This window comes from Ziziphus jujuba, chromosome 9 (genome assembly GCF_031755915.1).
Source record: "Ziziphus jujuba cultivar Dongzao chromosome 9, ASM3175591v1".
NCBI lineage: Eukaryota > Viridiplantae > Streptophyta > Magnoliopsida > Rosales > Rhamnaceae > Ziziphus > Ziziphus jujuba.
In genome coordinates this window covers 19,728,255-19,745,295 of record NC_083387.1, presented here as the reverse complement: position 1 = coordinate 19,745,295, position 17,041 = coordinate 19,728,255, and the positions used below count along the sequence as shown (strand labels likewise).

At 32.1% G+C, this 17,041-nt stretch overlaps 1 protein-coding gene across 1 annotated transcript; it reads right to left on the bottom strand.

The window, feature by feature from the left end:
- Positions 1-16,266: 16,266 nt before the first annotated feature.
- Positions 16,267-16,596, bottom strand: LOC132799417 (DNA-directed RNA polymerase subunit beta'-like). Its single transcript, XM_060811222.1, has one exon. The coding sequence runs from the start codon at positions 16,594-16,596 to the stop codon at positions 16,267-16,269; it is 330 nt and encodes a 109-aa protein (XP_060667205.1).
- Between the last annotated feature and the right edge of the window lie 445 nt (positions 16,597-17,041).

Below are 17,041 nucleotides of genomic sequence, written 5' to 3'. Positions count from 1 at the left end.
TTAATTGTCATTTCAGTATCAAACCACAAAGTATTCATATGCACATCGATAATAGCAGGAAAGTAACATGATATACTCCCTCACACCTTTAACCCTATCATATTTGGTGTTGCTTAGAAAATCTAAGTAATGATACTTCTCCTTCATGTCAACTTGATGAACTTGTTCCTAATTTCCTCAAGAAATTTCTTGGCAATGTCACCTTTAGAATGCAAGCATGTATGGATTCATCCATATAGCTCTCCATCATCATCATGTAACATTTATTGGAGGGCTTCCAATTCTCATAAATTTTCTTGGTTACGACATTACTATCAATGGTTGGATTCCTTGGTGATATGAACCTAGGACGACCTGTACCTAAACCCGTATTATATTAGCCCGGATCTAATTATATTCAAGGTCTAATGGTCACTTTGACCCTTAACCAACCTGTGATTAGAAACCTTGGTATAATGATGATGCCACAATAGGTGATGGATTTCCTATTAATAAGTTAAACTAAAACACTCATTCACTAATGCAAAGAGAACAAAGAGAATTCCATCTCACAACTAATTTTCTATATGAATAAGGTATTGAATATTATTAATAAAACAAGCCCTTAAATAGACTAAAAAGTTACAAAATAAAACACTAATTAACTACGTAAAACGGCCACCAAAAGAAAAGGAAACAAGTTGGCCGAATTTTACGCTACTTTCCTAAACTAATTTGTATTAATTAATTCTTTTATTTTGAATTAGGAATTAATTAATTTATAGTGAAAATAATAAAATAATAATTTTCCTAAGTTGATTTGTCTAGCCAATAAATAAATAAAAATTAAAAGGTCAAACGCAAATTAGGAAACGAGTTGACTACTTTGACAACTAAGCTAACTTATGTCTGATGTCTGAGTTGACTTATGTTTGCCTGATGTCTGAGCTAACTTATGTCTGATGTCCGAGCTAACTTATGTTTGCCTGATGTCCGAGCTAACATATGTTTGATGTCCGAAGTTTGATGTCCAATGTCAGATGTTCGATGTATGGATGTCCGACCGAAGTTCGATGTCCAATGTCAGATGTTCAATCTATGGATGTCTGATGTAAAATGTCCAATGTACCATGTCTGATGATAGTTATCCGGGTACATATCAGCCTCCACCACTGGAATACTTAAAATAAGCCTTGTATCTTCGAGTATGGACAAGCCATTTTAAGAATGAATTATTCCCTAGATAAAGGTAACAAGGTTGTCCTTAAACCACTTGAACCCTAGTGATCGGCCTGGTCTTCATTCGTATTGGGTCAGCACCCTAACAGGTTGTCAGTCGTGCGGCACGGGCGAATTCTCATCATTCCCCTCCTCTTGAAAAGGATTTGCCCTCAAATCAAAGTCATCACCTGCAGCAAAAGGAGACAAATCAGTGACGTTAAATGTAGCACTAACATTATACTCATCTGGTAAATCAAGTTTGTAAGCATTGTCATTAATTTGCTCCAAAACTTCTAAAGGTCCATCTCCACGTGGCATAAGCTTTGACTTTCTTTGCTCGGAAAACCTCTCCTTCCTTAAGTGCAACCAAACCCAATCTCCAGGTTCAAAGACAACTTGTTTTTGGCCTTGATTAGCATTTCTTGCATATTGCTCGGTCCTCCTCTCAATATTTGCCTTAGTTTTCTCATGAATCTGCTTTACAAAATCAGCTTTTTGTTTTCCATCTAGATTAGAACATTCAATTAAAGGTAAAGATATTAAATCTAATGGAGTTAAAGGATTAATGCCATAAACAATTTCAAATGGTGTATATTTAGTGGCCGAATGCAATGACCTATTATAAGCAAATTTAACATGTGGTAAATATTCTTCTCAAGTTCTCAAATTTCTACTAATTAATGCTCTCAACAATGATTTGTCCATCAGTTTGTGGATAACAAGTAGTGCAAAATAAAAGCTTGGTACCTAAATTAGCCCACAAAGCTTTTGAAAAATAACTTAAGAACTTAGAATTCCTATCCAAAATAGTAGTCCTAGGCATTCCATGCAATCTCACAATTTCTTTGAAAAATAAATTAGCAACATTAGATGCATCATCAGTTTTATTACATGTAATAAAATGGTATTACATGTGCCATCTTAGAAAATCTATCCACAACAACAAATATTGAATCCTTACCTGTCCTAGACTTAGGCAAATCAAGAATAAAATCCATAGACAAATCTACCCAAGGATAGGAAAGAATCGACAATGGATGGTACAACCGTGAGGTTTCAATGTGGACTTGGTCTTTCGGCATTTCAAACATCTTTCACATATTCTCTCAACATCTCTCTTCATGTTAGGCCAATAAAAATGTTCTTACAACAAGGATAAAGTTTTAAAAACACCAAAATGACCCATTAAACCACTCCCATGACCTTCCTGAACTAGTAACTCCTTAATGTTACAATTAGGCACACAAAGTTTGTTTTTCCTAAACAAATACCCCTCAAATATGTAAAATTTATTAAATCCATGTTTCAAACAAGCTCTAAATATTTCTCCAAAGTCGCTATCATTCTTATAAAGTTCCTTTAATTGTTTAAAACTACACACCTTCAGGATAATGCATCGACAACCATATTTTACTTACCTTTTTTCTAGAGGATGACATAGGAAAATGTTTCAATAAACTCCATTGATGTGATTACCCCCGAGCCCGCTCAACCGATAACCCACTGGGGTGCTGACCCGACACGGATGAAGACTAGGCCAATCACAAGAGCTCAAATTAAGAGATTTAAGGACAACCTGGGAGCATTTATACAAGGGGTAATCAATCTCGACAGAGTTTGTCCATACTCGAAGATACAAAGCCTATTCTAAGCATCCAAGTGGTGGAAGCCGATACGGACCCGAGTAGCAGTTTTGGTGCAAATATGGACAATGGGCAGCATGAAATGGTTCCAACTCTTTATGGATTCAATACATATGTCTAAGAGGATATGGAATCAAGTCAAGCTAGCTTCAAAGGCACTCAGAAAGGGGTTGTATGGACAGCTTCAAATTTGGCCTGTTTTTTATTGTATTTGGTGCTGGCTTTACTGTATTTTGCTAAGTTGGCTTTTTCTTCCTCTTCCAAGCATGGGCAACATGTGGTACTTCATACTTAGCTTATTTGGCATCCTAAAAATTATATTGAAGCTGATTTGGAGTTCAAATTAATCAAAGATTGGTCAAAATCAACTTAGTCAAAAAGCTAGTATTTTGGTTTCCTAATTTGATTCTACTTTTTGTTTTAGGAAATTACCATTACTTTTTAGTTTTTATTTATTTATTTTCTGAAACAATAAGTTTAGGAAAGTTATTATTTTATTATTTTCCTTTTAAATTAATTAATTCCTAATTCAAAATAAAGGAATTAATTAATCCAAATTAGATTAGGAAATGAGTGAGAATTTCGGCCACCATAGGAAACTACTTTGTATGCCGGTTTTCCCTTTGTTTTTAGGGTTTTATTTTGTGGCTTTGTAGCCTATTTAAAGGCTTATTTTTCAATAATAATACAACTTTGATTTGATTGAGAAAATACTTGTGAGATTAATTATCTCTTTGTTCTTTGAGAACACCAAAAACACCATTAGAGAATTGGTTGTTTTAGCTTGATTTATCAATAGGTTTTCCATCTCCTATTGTAGCGTCTACATTATACCAAGGTTTGTAACCACAGGTTGGTTAGGGGTTGGGTCAATTCCATTAGAACTTGAACCTAATTAAGATCCGGACTAATATAATACGGGTTTAAGAGTAGGTCGTCCTAGGTTCGTATCATCCATCCACCTAGCATGCCTTCAGTTAAGCTTCCTTTGGCCCTTAAGGTACTTTAAAGATTCATGATCCGTATGAATCATAAACTCCTTTGGCATTAGTCAGTGCTGCCATGTTTCTAAAGCATACATATCCTTGTCATATGTCGGGTAGTTTAGTGCAGCTCCATTTAATCTCTCACTAAAGTAGACTATAGGTCTTCTTTCTTGCATTATAATAGTTCCAATACTTACATCCAAAGCATCACACTCAATTTCAAAAGTCTTAGAAAAATTTGGTAAAACTAGTAAAGGTGCATTACATAATTTGTTTTAAACAAATTAAAGGATTTTTCTTGTACTTCCCCTCACTGAAAGCCAACATTCTTCTTTACAACTTCATTCAAAGGCGCTGCAATGGTACTAAATTCCTTAACAAATCTTCCATAGAAACTAGCCAAACCATGAAAAGTCCTCACCTGTGTGATAGATGTTGATGTCGACCAATCTTGGATGGCTTGAGCTTTAGATTGATCAAGTTTTATACCTGCAGCACTTATTATAAATCCTAGGAAAACTAGTTCATCTTTGCAAAAATCACACTTTTTCATGTTAGCAAATAATCTTTCCTTCCTAAGAATATTTAAAACTTACCTAAGATGTTCTATACACTAAAATATCATCAAAATACACAACCACAAATTTACCAATAAATGGACGCATAACATGATTCATAAGCCTCATAAAGGTACTAGGTGCATTAGTTAATCCAAAAGGCATAACTAACCATTCATACAGACCATATTTAGTCTTAAATGTGGTCTTCCATTTGTCACATTCTTTCATCATAATTTGATGATATCCACTCCTAAGATCAATTTTAGAAAACATGCAAGCACCATACAATTCATCAAGCATATCATCTAATCTAGGAATTGGATGTCTATATTTAATGGTGATATTATTTATAGCCCTACAATCAACACACATTCTCTAAGAACCATCTTTTTTAGGCACTAACAAAATAGGAACAGCACATGGACTCATACTCTCACGAATGTAACATTTTTCAAGCAACTCACTTACTTGCCTTTGTAGCTTCTTTGTCTCTTCGGGATTACTTCTATATGCAGGTCTATTTGGTATGGCAGCCCCTGAAATAAAGTCAATTTGATGTTTAATCCCTCTAATAGGTGGTAATCCATTTGAAAATTTCATCCAGAAAGACATCTTCAAAATCTTGCAAAAGAGAAAAAATTGAACATGGCAATTCAAGTTCTTCAAAGTTAGCTTGATCATTCAAATAATTATCTTTATAAATCATGACCAGCACTGGTTTCTTACCCAAGATAGCTTTATTAACATCCCCAAAACTCAAATAAATTTTTTTATTTTTCCTCTCTTTTCTTTCTTTTTCTTTCTTCCTCTCGGATTGTCCCTCACTCTCGGTTTTTTCTTCCTCTTTCACTTCACTCTCGGCTTTTTCATGTCTTTTATCATTCTCGGCCTTCCTCTTTCTTTCCCCTCAAGTTTAGGTTTACAACACTTACCTTGGACAGCAAGTTTGGACTTACCTTCTTAAATGGATGGTAAAGCTGTAGGTGCCATACTAGCTTTCTCCTTGAGCTTTTCGGCCTCCCTCCTTTGTTGTATTTGTAATTGATCTCTATATACTTCCTTGGGAGTTAATGGCTCCAGCTTGACCTTCTTGCCTTTAAATCTAAAAACAATACAATTCTCTTGACCATAATGAGTAGCATCTTTATCAAATTGGCATGGTCTACCTAAGAAAATATGTCTAGCATGCATAGGCACAATATCACACAATACAACATCCACATATTTATCTATACTAAATTTTACTTTGGCTTGTTTATTCACTTTTATCTCACCACTATCATTAAGCCATTATAATCTATAAGGTTCTAGATGTTTAATAGTTGTTAAACCTAATTTGTCAACCATAATGTTGCTAATTACATTTGTACAACTTCCACTATTAATAATCATACTATAAATCTTACCTTGGATTTCACATCGGGTGTGGAAGATGTTTTCTCTTTGAACTTAGTCATCATCTTTATATATAGCTAGCACTCTCCTAGAAACCAAATTTAATTCGGCATTGGATGCATGCAAATTTTTAGCTTCAACCTCAAAGTCTTCTTTTTTTTGCTCGGCTTCATCTTCACTTTCCTCACTTTCCGACTCTAGCTTATTGTTATCTTTTAACACCATGATTCTTCTATTCGGGCATTGGCTAGCGATATGTCCTCGTCCCTGACACTTAAAACAAATAACTTCTCTAGATTTGGAAGGTTTAGGATAAGATTTTACCTCATTCGTTGGTGCTTGGATAGATTTGGCTTTTGTATCCTTCCTTGGCCGATTGGAGCTCTCTTCACCTAGCTTCGGTTTTTGTCTTGCCTCAAAAATGAGATTGCTTCTCCAAGCACTTGGATTTGATCTTACGCTATTGGAAACACCCCCAAACCGTGTGACTACACCCCTCCTCTTGAATTGATGCCCTAATTTAATACCCACATGCAACATCTCCTCCAATTCCACATATTGTTGCAATTCTAGTTTATCGGCTATTTCACTATTCAAACCACCAAGAAACCTCACCATGGTTGTTTCTCTACCCTCATTCATGCTTAACCTCATCATAAGCATCTTCATCTCCTTGTAATAATCCTCCACAAACCTATTTCCTTGAGATAAAGGTTGAAGCCTTTGATGCAGCAACATACGATAGTGTGATTGTACAAATCGCTTCCTCATGGCTCCTTTCATTTGTCGCCATGTAGTAATCAAGTCATCACCAACTCTTCTTTGAGTACTTTGCTCATTAGTCTGCCATTGGAGTGCATAATGTCCAAATTCCATTGCTCCCAACATAATTTTCTTGGCCTCCGAATAGTTATGACAATAAAAAATCATCTCCATTTGCTCCTTCCATTCCAAGTAAGCCTCCGGGTAACTTTTTTCCATAAAAGATGGTACGTTTACCTTGATGTTGCCAAGATCATCATCTACCTCCTCTCTCATATGCCTCCCATAGCCTAGCTTCTCTTGGACCACAAAAGTTTCATCCATTCCTTCCTCAAAATCATCTCCAAAATTTTCCTCTTCAAACTCCTTTCTAGTTCGTCCACAGCCTCCTTGACCTCCATGGAACTCTTGCCTCAAATTCGGTCCACCATAAGATGTTTCTATTCTGTCCATCCTTTGATTTATGTGGTCAAATTGAGCATTCATATGCTGTAATTATTCCAATACAGCCCTCATATCCGTTTGCTCACCACTCCCTGTAGCTCAAGAATCACCATGGAATCCTACGGATTCTTCTTCATTAGTTCTTAGTGGTGGATCACTTCTCCTCAACCTTGAATCTGCCATGTTAGTATAAATAATGCTATATAAAATAAATTCTCAACAAAAATCACTCCTTCATGTGTTTCACTCAATCAAGGTCTCGACACTTGTGTTTTCACACTAGTTTTGGCTTTTATCTTTTTTTAAGCTCACACACTCTTGTCTTTTCCACTCAAAAAATTATCTCAAAGTTCTTATTAAAACACCCACAAAAAAGCAATGAGATCACAAGTATATTTTAATTAAACTTATCAATAAAAAAGTAGCAATAAACAAGCAATACCGATGAATTTAATAAAACCTAGTTTTTGGCTTTTCTAGGCAAAATAAAGCAAATTAATAAAGAAAATTTTGGAATCAATAAGAATTGGAACAGATTGTAAGAAATTTAGGATTCAAGAATAAAAATTTAGAAAAAGAATTTCAAAAAGGAACAAGAATCAATTCGAACAAGATTAAAGAATAGTGTTGGTTGTTGTTCTTGTAATTCTAGCTTTGTATCAAATTCTTTAACTAATTTTAATCCAAATAATTTAAGCACCCAAAATTCAAACATCCAGCAACCAAAATAATTCTCCAGAAACTCCAAATATTGAATAAATAATCAACAATTCAGTAGCTCCAAGAAATTTCCAGCAATAAATTTCAACACCAAATTCGACAAACCGATTTTTTTTTTTTGTTTATATTCGGCTTTTTCTTCTTTTTTTTTTTTTTTTTTTTTTTACTCACAGAACATAAGACAACTGCAGTAGCAAGAATCAACATCAAAATTGCAATTCCAACACCAAATAATCACCAAACCTATGACCTCCAACAATAAAATGCAAATTTGTAATTTTTTGCAAATTTGTATATGTTGCCGCAAACCCTCTCTCTTCTTTTTTTTTTTGAATATGAATGCAAATATTTAATACTAAAATAGCAAACAAAAACCAAAATTAAGAAGAACAATGATGAAAAGCAACCAACAAACTAGGAAGCAAAAAATACAATAAAACTAAGAAACCTAATTTAACTAGGAATTTTGTTTTTCTTTTTTTAAGATGCTGAACGTATGTGAGATAGATGCAATCATAACCTAATGTTAAAATTGCATATTAACACAAAATAAAATAAAACAAACAAAGATAGATCAAACCTGAACAAAATTTGGCTCTGATACCAAATGATACGAAACTAGGACGATCTGCGCCTAAACCCATATTATATTAACCCGGATCTAATTATGTTCAACTTCTAATGGTCACTTTGATCCCTAACCAACCTATAATTAGAAACCTTAGTATAATAAAGATGCCCCAATAGGTGATGGATTTTCTATTGATAAGTAAAACTAAAATACTCATTCACTAAGGATGTTTTAGGTGTTGAAAGAGAACAAAGAGAATTCAATCTCACAAATAATTTTCTATATGAATAAGGTACTAAATATTACTGATAAACAAGCCCTTAAATAGGCTAAAAAGTTACAAAATAAAACCCTAATTAACTAAGTAAAACCGGCCACCAAAAGAAAAAGAAACAAGTTGGCTGAATTTTACACTACTTTCCTAAACTAAATTGTATCAATTAATTTCTTTATTTTGAATTAGGAATTAATTAATTTACAATGAAAATAATAAAATAATAACTTTCCTAAGTTGATTTTTCCAGCCAATAAATAAATAAAAACCAAAAAGTCAAATGCAAATTAGGAAACGAGTTGACTAATTTGACAACTAAGCTTACTTATATCTAATGTCTGAGCTAACTTATGTCTGATGTCCAAGCTAATTTATGTCTGATGTCTGAAGTTTGACGTCCAATGTCAGATGTCTAATGTATGGATGTCCGATTGAAGTCCGATGTCCAATGTCAGATGTTCGATGTATGGTTGTCCAGTGTAAAATGTCCAATGTATGATGTCTGATGATAGCTACTCGGGTCCACATCAGCCTCTACCACTTGGATGCTTAAAACAGACTCTGTATCTTCGGGTATGGACAAGCCTTTTTGAGAATGAATTACTCCCTAGATAAAGGCAGCATAGTTGTCCTTAAACTTTTAGCTTGAGCCCTAATGATCGTCCGGTCTTCATCCGTATCGGGTCAGCACCACAGCGGGTTGTCGGTTGTGCAGGCACGGGTGGATTCTTATCACTTGGTCGATCCATTTCCAATGTCATATCAAGTTTCTTGAATGTCCACTTCATTACCAAAGCTTTCTTCCATTTCTAGTAATTGGCCACATCCAATTTCATCATGGCAATATTTGGTAGAATATTAAGGATGCCACTAGCTATGAAACTAGCAAACTTAAGAAAGCATTTAATAATATAAAATAATGCAAATACTATTTTCCATCCCTTTAATAAGAAACAAAAAAATGCAAATATCACTAGGGTCTATGTAGCACAAAAGATACACATATAGAAATTAGTGATAGTCAACAAAATCACCTAAATGCATTGAACTAAGTTACCAACAGGATAACTCAGAACCTGCAATTCATGATGTCCAATCAATTTGCACTGCTATTCTAAACATCCTACAAAGTAACTAAACCACCAACAAGGTAGCATAATCACCCCATATAAACATTGGCTCATTAAGGGAGAAAATAAATATATTTGACAATTTCAAGAGATAAAGAAATATTTAAATATCCTATCCACTATGCCAACATTATATATTGGTACCCATAAATTGGATAAATTAAGTTCTACGGATAAATTAAGTTCTATAAAAGGTAAATACCTAAGATTCCATTTACTATATCAATCGATATTCTATTAGTACCTATAATGCAGACAAAATAGCCCCACAGCAAGTGAGTATTCAAAATTTTATGCTTTTATATCAATTAGGCATAAAGCTTATTTAAAAAAAACCAAACACATTCAATTTTGACCATGGGCAATTAAAAATATAAAATGGAAATAATAAAATAAAATTGGAAATGAAATTTTTTATATAAATAAATAAATTTTTTTTTTTTTTGAAATTAGGTTGCTAACATCAGCTCATACCAGATAATATGTCATTTGGCTAAAGGAGGAGTCAAATGACATTTATTGACTTCATCTTCTTCCTCCCACTTGGTTTGTAAGTGAACCCGTTTGCAGCAAAACAAGTTACACGATCTGGTTTTCAACCCACTGAAAATTTCCCTACTATAGCCACTATTTCCAGCCAAATCAACAGTGCAAAAATCATCCAACCATGGGCAACAAGAATCCAAGTTCACTTTTGGCCAAAATAGACCAAAAACAATGCCCAAACACCTTAAAATTGGCAACATTTTTTTCATGGGTTCAACAGTGTTTAGAAGCTTTCAGACCAAATCAAGGTATTAAATGCATTCCATTCCATGTAGAAATGGCCAAAAAACAATTTTAAGACAAACAGAGGTATTATAAAGATCAAACGATGTAATCGGTCTCCAAACAATATAATTCGAGAATTAAAATCAATTCCAACATACATTCGATTTGTGAAGAAAAAATTACATGAATATTATTTATTTATCTCAACAAGCAATATTTAAAGGAAACTAAGCATGAATATCACAAACCATACAAAGGATCGTAAGCCACAAATGACAAATCAAATGGATGTCTATATAAATATATATATATATATATATCATAGCTTTTATATAATATAATATAGTCCATAAAACATATCTTGAAATTTGTGCATATGACTCTGATACCGATGGTTAGTACTAATAATATTCAAATAGATTAATCAAGTACTATAAAAACCGATAGATCATACGCACAATATTTTCACTTTATCAAATAAATAAACTGATTAGAACGACTAACCTCCAAAAGCAACTATTGGAGTCATGATCAATGATTATACAAAATAGAAAACAAATAATAATAATAGCAGTGCTTAATGAACAAACTGCCCTTTAAACCTGTCTCTCTCATGTATTCCAAAAAGATTGTAAAATTGGTTTAATAGAAAATAATTTATTGTATTCTCACAGACTTGCACCATCAACTAGTAATGTCAACGGGACAGGGCAGAACTGGTTTTTTTAAATCCCCTCCCTATAGGAAGTTTTCCATCTCATCTCCGGAATTTTCTCTGTTTTTTTAGAGACAGGATGGAGATGGGGATTTTTCAATCGGGGACGGAGCAATCCATTCCCCGCATGGCCACCTACGATTTTATATATAAATATATATAATTGTAATCTTTTAGTAAGTAAAAAAACATATATATATAGCTTTAGTTTTTTCCCTGTAAATTTAAAATAAAAAAAAAAACATTGTGATCTTTTAATAAGCAAAAGAACATAAATTTTGAGCAAAATCGTTATTTTTTGGATAAAAATATCGATTTTTACTTTATAAATTTCTTTTAAAAAAGAATATTGTGATGTTTTAGCAAGGCATAAAAAAAAAAAAAAAGGCAAAACCGATCCTTTTTGGTTTAACAGCATCGATTTTTCCCTTGTAAATTTTAAAAAAAAAAAATATTGTGAACGTTTGGACTTTGGAGAGAGACTCCAAACTTGGTCTCAGAGATTGTGAGGCTTCGAGTGACACGGGAAACAGAGAGAGTAATTTTGAACAGAACCCTGTTGGAGAGAGACTCCAAACTCGGTCTCAGAAATTGTGAGGCTTCGAGTGACACGGGAAATAGAGAGAGTAATTTTGAATAGAACCCTTTGAATAATGATAATAATATTATATAATAAATACTACTTAGCATTATTACGGGCTTCGCTCAGAGTCAGAGGTTTTGCCCACAGAAAAAGTCATTTTTGTGTTACTGTGTAACCATTACATCCCACGTGTCCAACTCCCTCTTCTCAAATTGTTAGCTTTAGTTGGAATAAATAATGTGAAATCATATCTCTTTTGTTTTTTTTTTCCACCTCATTATTTTAATTATTATTATCATTTTTTTATTATCTCGTTCTTTGTTTTCTTTTATATTTTCCTTTCAACTATTGTGTTACATTTTGGTAGGCAAAGTCGATGTTTTTTTAGTTTAAAAATGTCGATTTTGTCCTTATAAATTTTTGAAAAATAACATTGTTATATTTTAGTAAGAAAAAAAGAAAGATAAATCCGAAACTTTTTGGCTTAAAAACATAGGTTTTTCCTTTGTAAATTAAAAAAAAAAAAAAACATTGTGATCGACTTTATGTTTTTTGGCTTAAAAGCATCAGCTTTTACTTATATTTAAATATTTTTTATTTTTCTTTGTTTTTCTCAAAAATTATCTTTTAAGTCTTTTACATGTAGTTAGCTTTTAAATAGTCCAAAAAAGCTAAATAATATATCAATAATTTAATATTCCTTCACTTAAATAAAACTATAAAAAAAAAGTAAATATATACTACGTTGGGTTTGAGCTGGGATTTTTATTTTTCGATATTGAGCCGATTCCAATTCGAGCCTTAAGAATTTATCTCGAGCCTGCTTCATAATCCTGAATTTTGGGGGGAAAAACAGCCCCATTAAAGGCAGTGCACCGCGGTTTTCGGGTTGTGTGGGGAAAATTGCCATTCCTACCATCAACAATCCTTCAGCCTTTTAAAGACTAAAGTTACATTCAAGTCACATAGCTTATCCAATACTTTAACACACATAAAATAATAATTAATAATAATAATAATAAATTAGATAAGTTAAAGGGAGCTGGTCTTTCAGTCCAATGGGCCAACTAAAATATTACAGAAATGATGTGTCCAGGACCATACTACATAAATAAGTAAAGAAGCCAATTCTATTACTAGCACATATAAACCTTGTAAGTCATTGATTATGGTTAGTATATACAAAATATCTAATATTTTCTTCTTAAAATTTAGATTGAATCGTATGTATGCCTCATATTCCGTGCTCTCTCCCTATAAGTAAATTAATTATTAACACAATCAAGCCCAAGTGTACATATAATACATACAATTCTCTCAATGCACTCAATGCAAAAAAAAAAAAAAAAAAAAGGAAAAAAAAAGAAAAAAAAGAAAAGTGCATTTCTGTCAATAGCCTCATGGCTTCCACATATTAAGTAAACATTCTCATGACACTCAATCTACAAGATCTACCAAGGCACTAAGAGTAGAACTATACAACAACTTTACAATATTCATAGACACAAAAGCTTGCCTTGAGTGCAAGTAGCAATGTTACAGTCTCCAAGTTGTTTTGACCTCGATCAACATAAATCCCAAAAACAAATAATCAATATATACACCTGGAACATTAATAGACTTGGATAAATCTAACAATAATTCCAATTGATTTAAATATTAATAAAGAGAGTTCAAGGAAAGAAATAAAAATATAAACAAAAGAAACTCACTTCATCTGCTAAAGCAAGAACAATAATCAAAAAACAAATTTTTGCAAAGGACATTCCTACCAAGGTTTTTCAAGAAAAGTAAAGAGCAACCACAACCTACATCACATACTTACAATAGCTTTTCACTTTGGAATTCATGAAGTTCCAATTTGTATGTCAACCCACAATTAAGCCAAAATAACTAAAAACAATTTCCCACTCCATGATTAATAATTTCACATTATCCTTTAAAGTCTTTTGTGGTAGATATCCAATTTCCCTGGCTTTATTTATAAAAATAAATTGTAAGTAAAAAGTTGGATGAATGTATGTTGTTTCCGATTGTTGATGGAAATCCATATTCATCAAATAGCTAAATTAAATTGCCAAATTGACCATATCTACACAAAAATAAGGCTTAAAAAAAGCCTTTTTTTTTTCTTTTTTCTTTTTTTAGTGTTTGCTATATTTTTTAGGATTTTATTATTTTATTGTATATAATTTTGTTACCCGCCCAACCATTAGGAGAAGCAAATACAACGGGTACACTAATTAGTAAGATTGATGAAGTAGCAATTAATGCAAAAATAGCCAATTGGAAAGCAAGTCATGTTTCTAATCCTCCAATCTACCAACAAAAGAATTGTACCACTTGATCTCTTTATCAGCCAAAAAATTGTTAAAAAAAAATGCATCATAAAAGTATTTTACCATGACTCCATCATTGATTCTATATGACTTATTACCGACTTTTGCCACTTTTTTTTATTAAGGCATAGAATCGAGGGTATTTTTTTTTTTTTTTACTTTACAAAGGGGCATGCTGGATCATGCATCCATATATGTACACAGACAGATAGGTCTATAGATTCATACCCGATATCTTTCTATAGATAGTAATGGTATCAACTCATATGTCCGTGCTACAAATTATATAATAAAAGATTATATCATAGTTATTTTTAATCAATCACTTATCAATCGGGTAGGATCAATAGTATTTCATTGCTACAAATATGGCTTATTGAAACGAGCAAGACATGTATTTGGATATTTCTCTTCAACTCCGCAAAAATGTATTAATGTATTATTTTTATTTTTTTGACACTCATAGTTGAAGTGAATTTTCCGAAGATAAAATGGATTATGGGAGTGTGTAACTTGAACTATTAATGAAAGATGTAAATCCTATTCTATTGTTGTGATGGATCCATAATTAATCATATGGATCCTTAGGATTGGTGTAGATTTTTATTTTTTATATTATATGTTTTAATTATCATTTTTATAATTATATTTTTATTTTATATATTATTATATCTTGTTTATATATTATTATATCTTGTCGTTTCGGATCATGGATCAAGTTGAGTATCACAATTTCTCCTACCCATCCTATATATTGTCCTTTTCATTCTGTTTTGGAATAGAAACTTATTAGTAGGTGAGATTTTACGAAAAAAGGTTCTTCATATTCATACGAGAAAACAACTTTTTCTTTTTTCAATGTGAATTTGACACAACATGGAGGAACTCGCTATTTGCCATTTGTCATAATAAAAAAAAAAATTTCAATTATTTTGAATTGAAGAAAAGTTTCATCCTATTTTATCATATATAGAGAAGAGATACTATAGATTCTCACAACAAAACTGGGATAAAGTTGAGCCAAAAGATCCTAATTCAAGATAAATTCATGATGAAGTGGAATCTCTTTAGGATCTACTCAGCATTTAGAAATTCATTAATTAGTAAAAATACATGTACTTGATGCCCTGCCCAAGAAAGAGACCAAGTCCTAGTAGCCTTGCTAAATGATGACTTAACATAGATTCTACATCTTGGAACCAAGCCAATTTTGGAGTCATTTGATTCCATATCAAATTAGGTCTTTTGATGACTTTTGTTGTTTCAATAACAGACCTTTTTGTTTTGGTTTCAAATTATTTGTTTTCAAATTAAATAAATCATTTTATCTTATTATGATTGAACAAAAAGAGGCCCAACTTGACTAGGTACTGACTAGGCCAAGCCGTGGAAATAAAGGACCCTTCCGGACAAAATCAAAGAGGTTTTTATTATTATTAATAATTAATATTATTTTTTTCAATATTTCTATTTTTTTATTATTTATATATTATAAAAAAATACAGAATTTATATATTAAACATATATTAATTAAATAAATCTATTCAAAAAATCTAAAAAAATCTACGTTAAACATATTAACAAATATAGATTCCATTTTGAGATTTGATTTATATTGGATTTTTTATATTTATTTCATTTATATTGGATATATAATTTCTATTGGATTTATATATTGGACTATTGTAGATTGTGTAGATTGGATTGTTGATATCTCTTTCAAGTCTTTGCTTTCTACATATATGTTATATCCTTATACATATATTATACATATATGATTATAGAACTATATATAACATATATGTATATGTTTTATATACATTTTACATAATCTAATTATATAATATAAATGCTTTTGTTTTATCTAAATGGTCTAAATGGAATTTGATTCTATATCATTATCATTCCGTATCTATTATATAAACTATTGTATACATATTATACATAATAAAGTAATAAAAATATAAAAAAAAACACTAAAAAAATAAATGAAGGGCTTTTTTAAGCCTTATTTTTGTGATAACATAGTAATTATCTCTTTTCAATTGAGGGAGAGATGGAGTGGACGAAAGCGTCGAATTGTTAATTCATTGTATGAGTTTTTGGTACCAAGGGTTCGAGTACCTCTATTTTTGTTTTCATCGATATCTTTGTTCTTTTCTTTCAAATTTTCCTAAATTTTACTTTTAGCAACTCCTATATTCGAAGCCAACTGTTGTCTAATTAAACCATGAATTACAAATGTGTGGCAAAGTTCTATTGCTATTTCGCGAGGCAATCCACATCGATGTAATGAAAGTGAAGGACCGATGACAATGACAGAACGCCCCGAATAATCAACACGTTTGCCAAGCAAAGTCTCATGAATTCTTCCTTCTTTGCCTTCAATTACATCTAAAAACGACTTGTAAGCCTTATTATGACCGTCCCTCATTGGTTGTCTACGGATTCCATTATCAAGAAGTGTATCCACAGCTTCTTGTACCAAATTCTCCTGACACATTACTTATTTTTAAAAGATGAGGGGTTTCTGTTTCTCTCCTCTCTTTCCTTTACAACTGTTTTTCTTCTCCACCTTCTTTGTAACTCTCTCTTCTCGGTCTCTTGTCTATTTTCTTCTCTCTCTCCCTCCTCTATCTCTCCTTTCTCTCTCTCATGTCTATGAAAAGATTGCATGTAATTTTTTTCTCTATTAAACCAAATATAAAAGAAATTCTTTTTTTTTTCCTCCATATTTTCCCCCTCTTCCCCTTCCCCCCTCCCCACCACGCCGCCGCCCCCCCCCCCCCCCCCCCTTTTTTTTCTTGTTATTATGTATTTCCATCATCTAAACAAAGCCTAAATGTATTAAGAAAATTATAAATTATAGTGTAGGTAAGTTTAATTTTAAGCAATTAAAGATAAAATAAGTATAAATTATTAATATAGATAGTAAAAAACAAATTTTA

Bases quoted from the DNA above. Each gene is read 5' to 3' on its own strand.
- LOC132799417 (XM_060811222.1), bottom strand. From the start codon at position 16,596: ATGTGTCAGGAGAATTTGGTACAAGAAGCTGTGGATACACTTCTTGAT.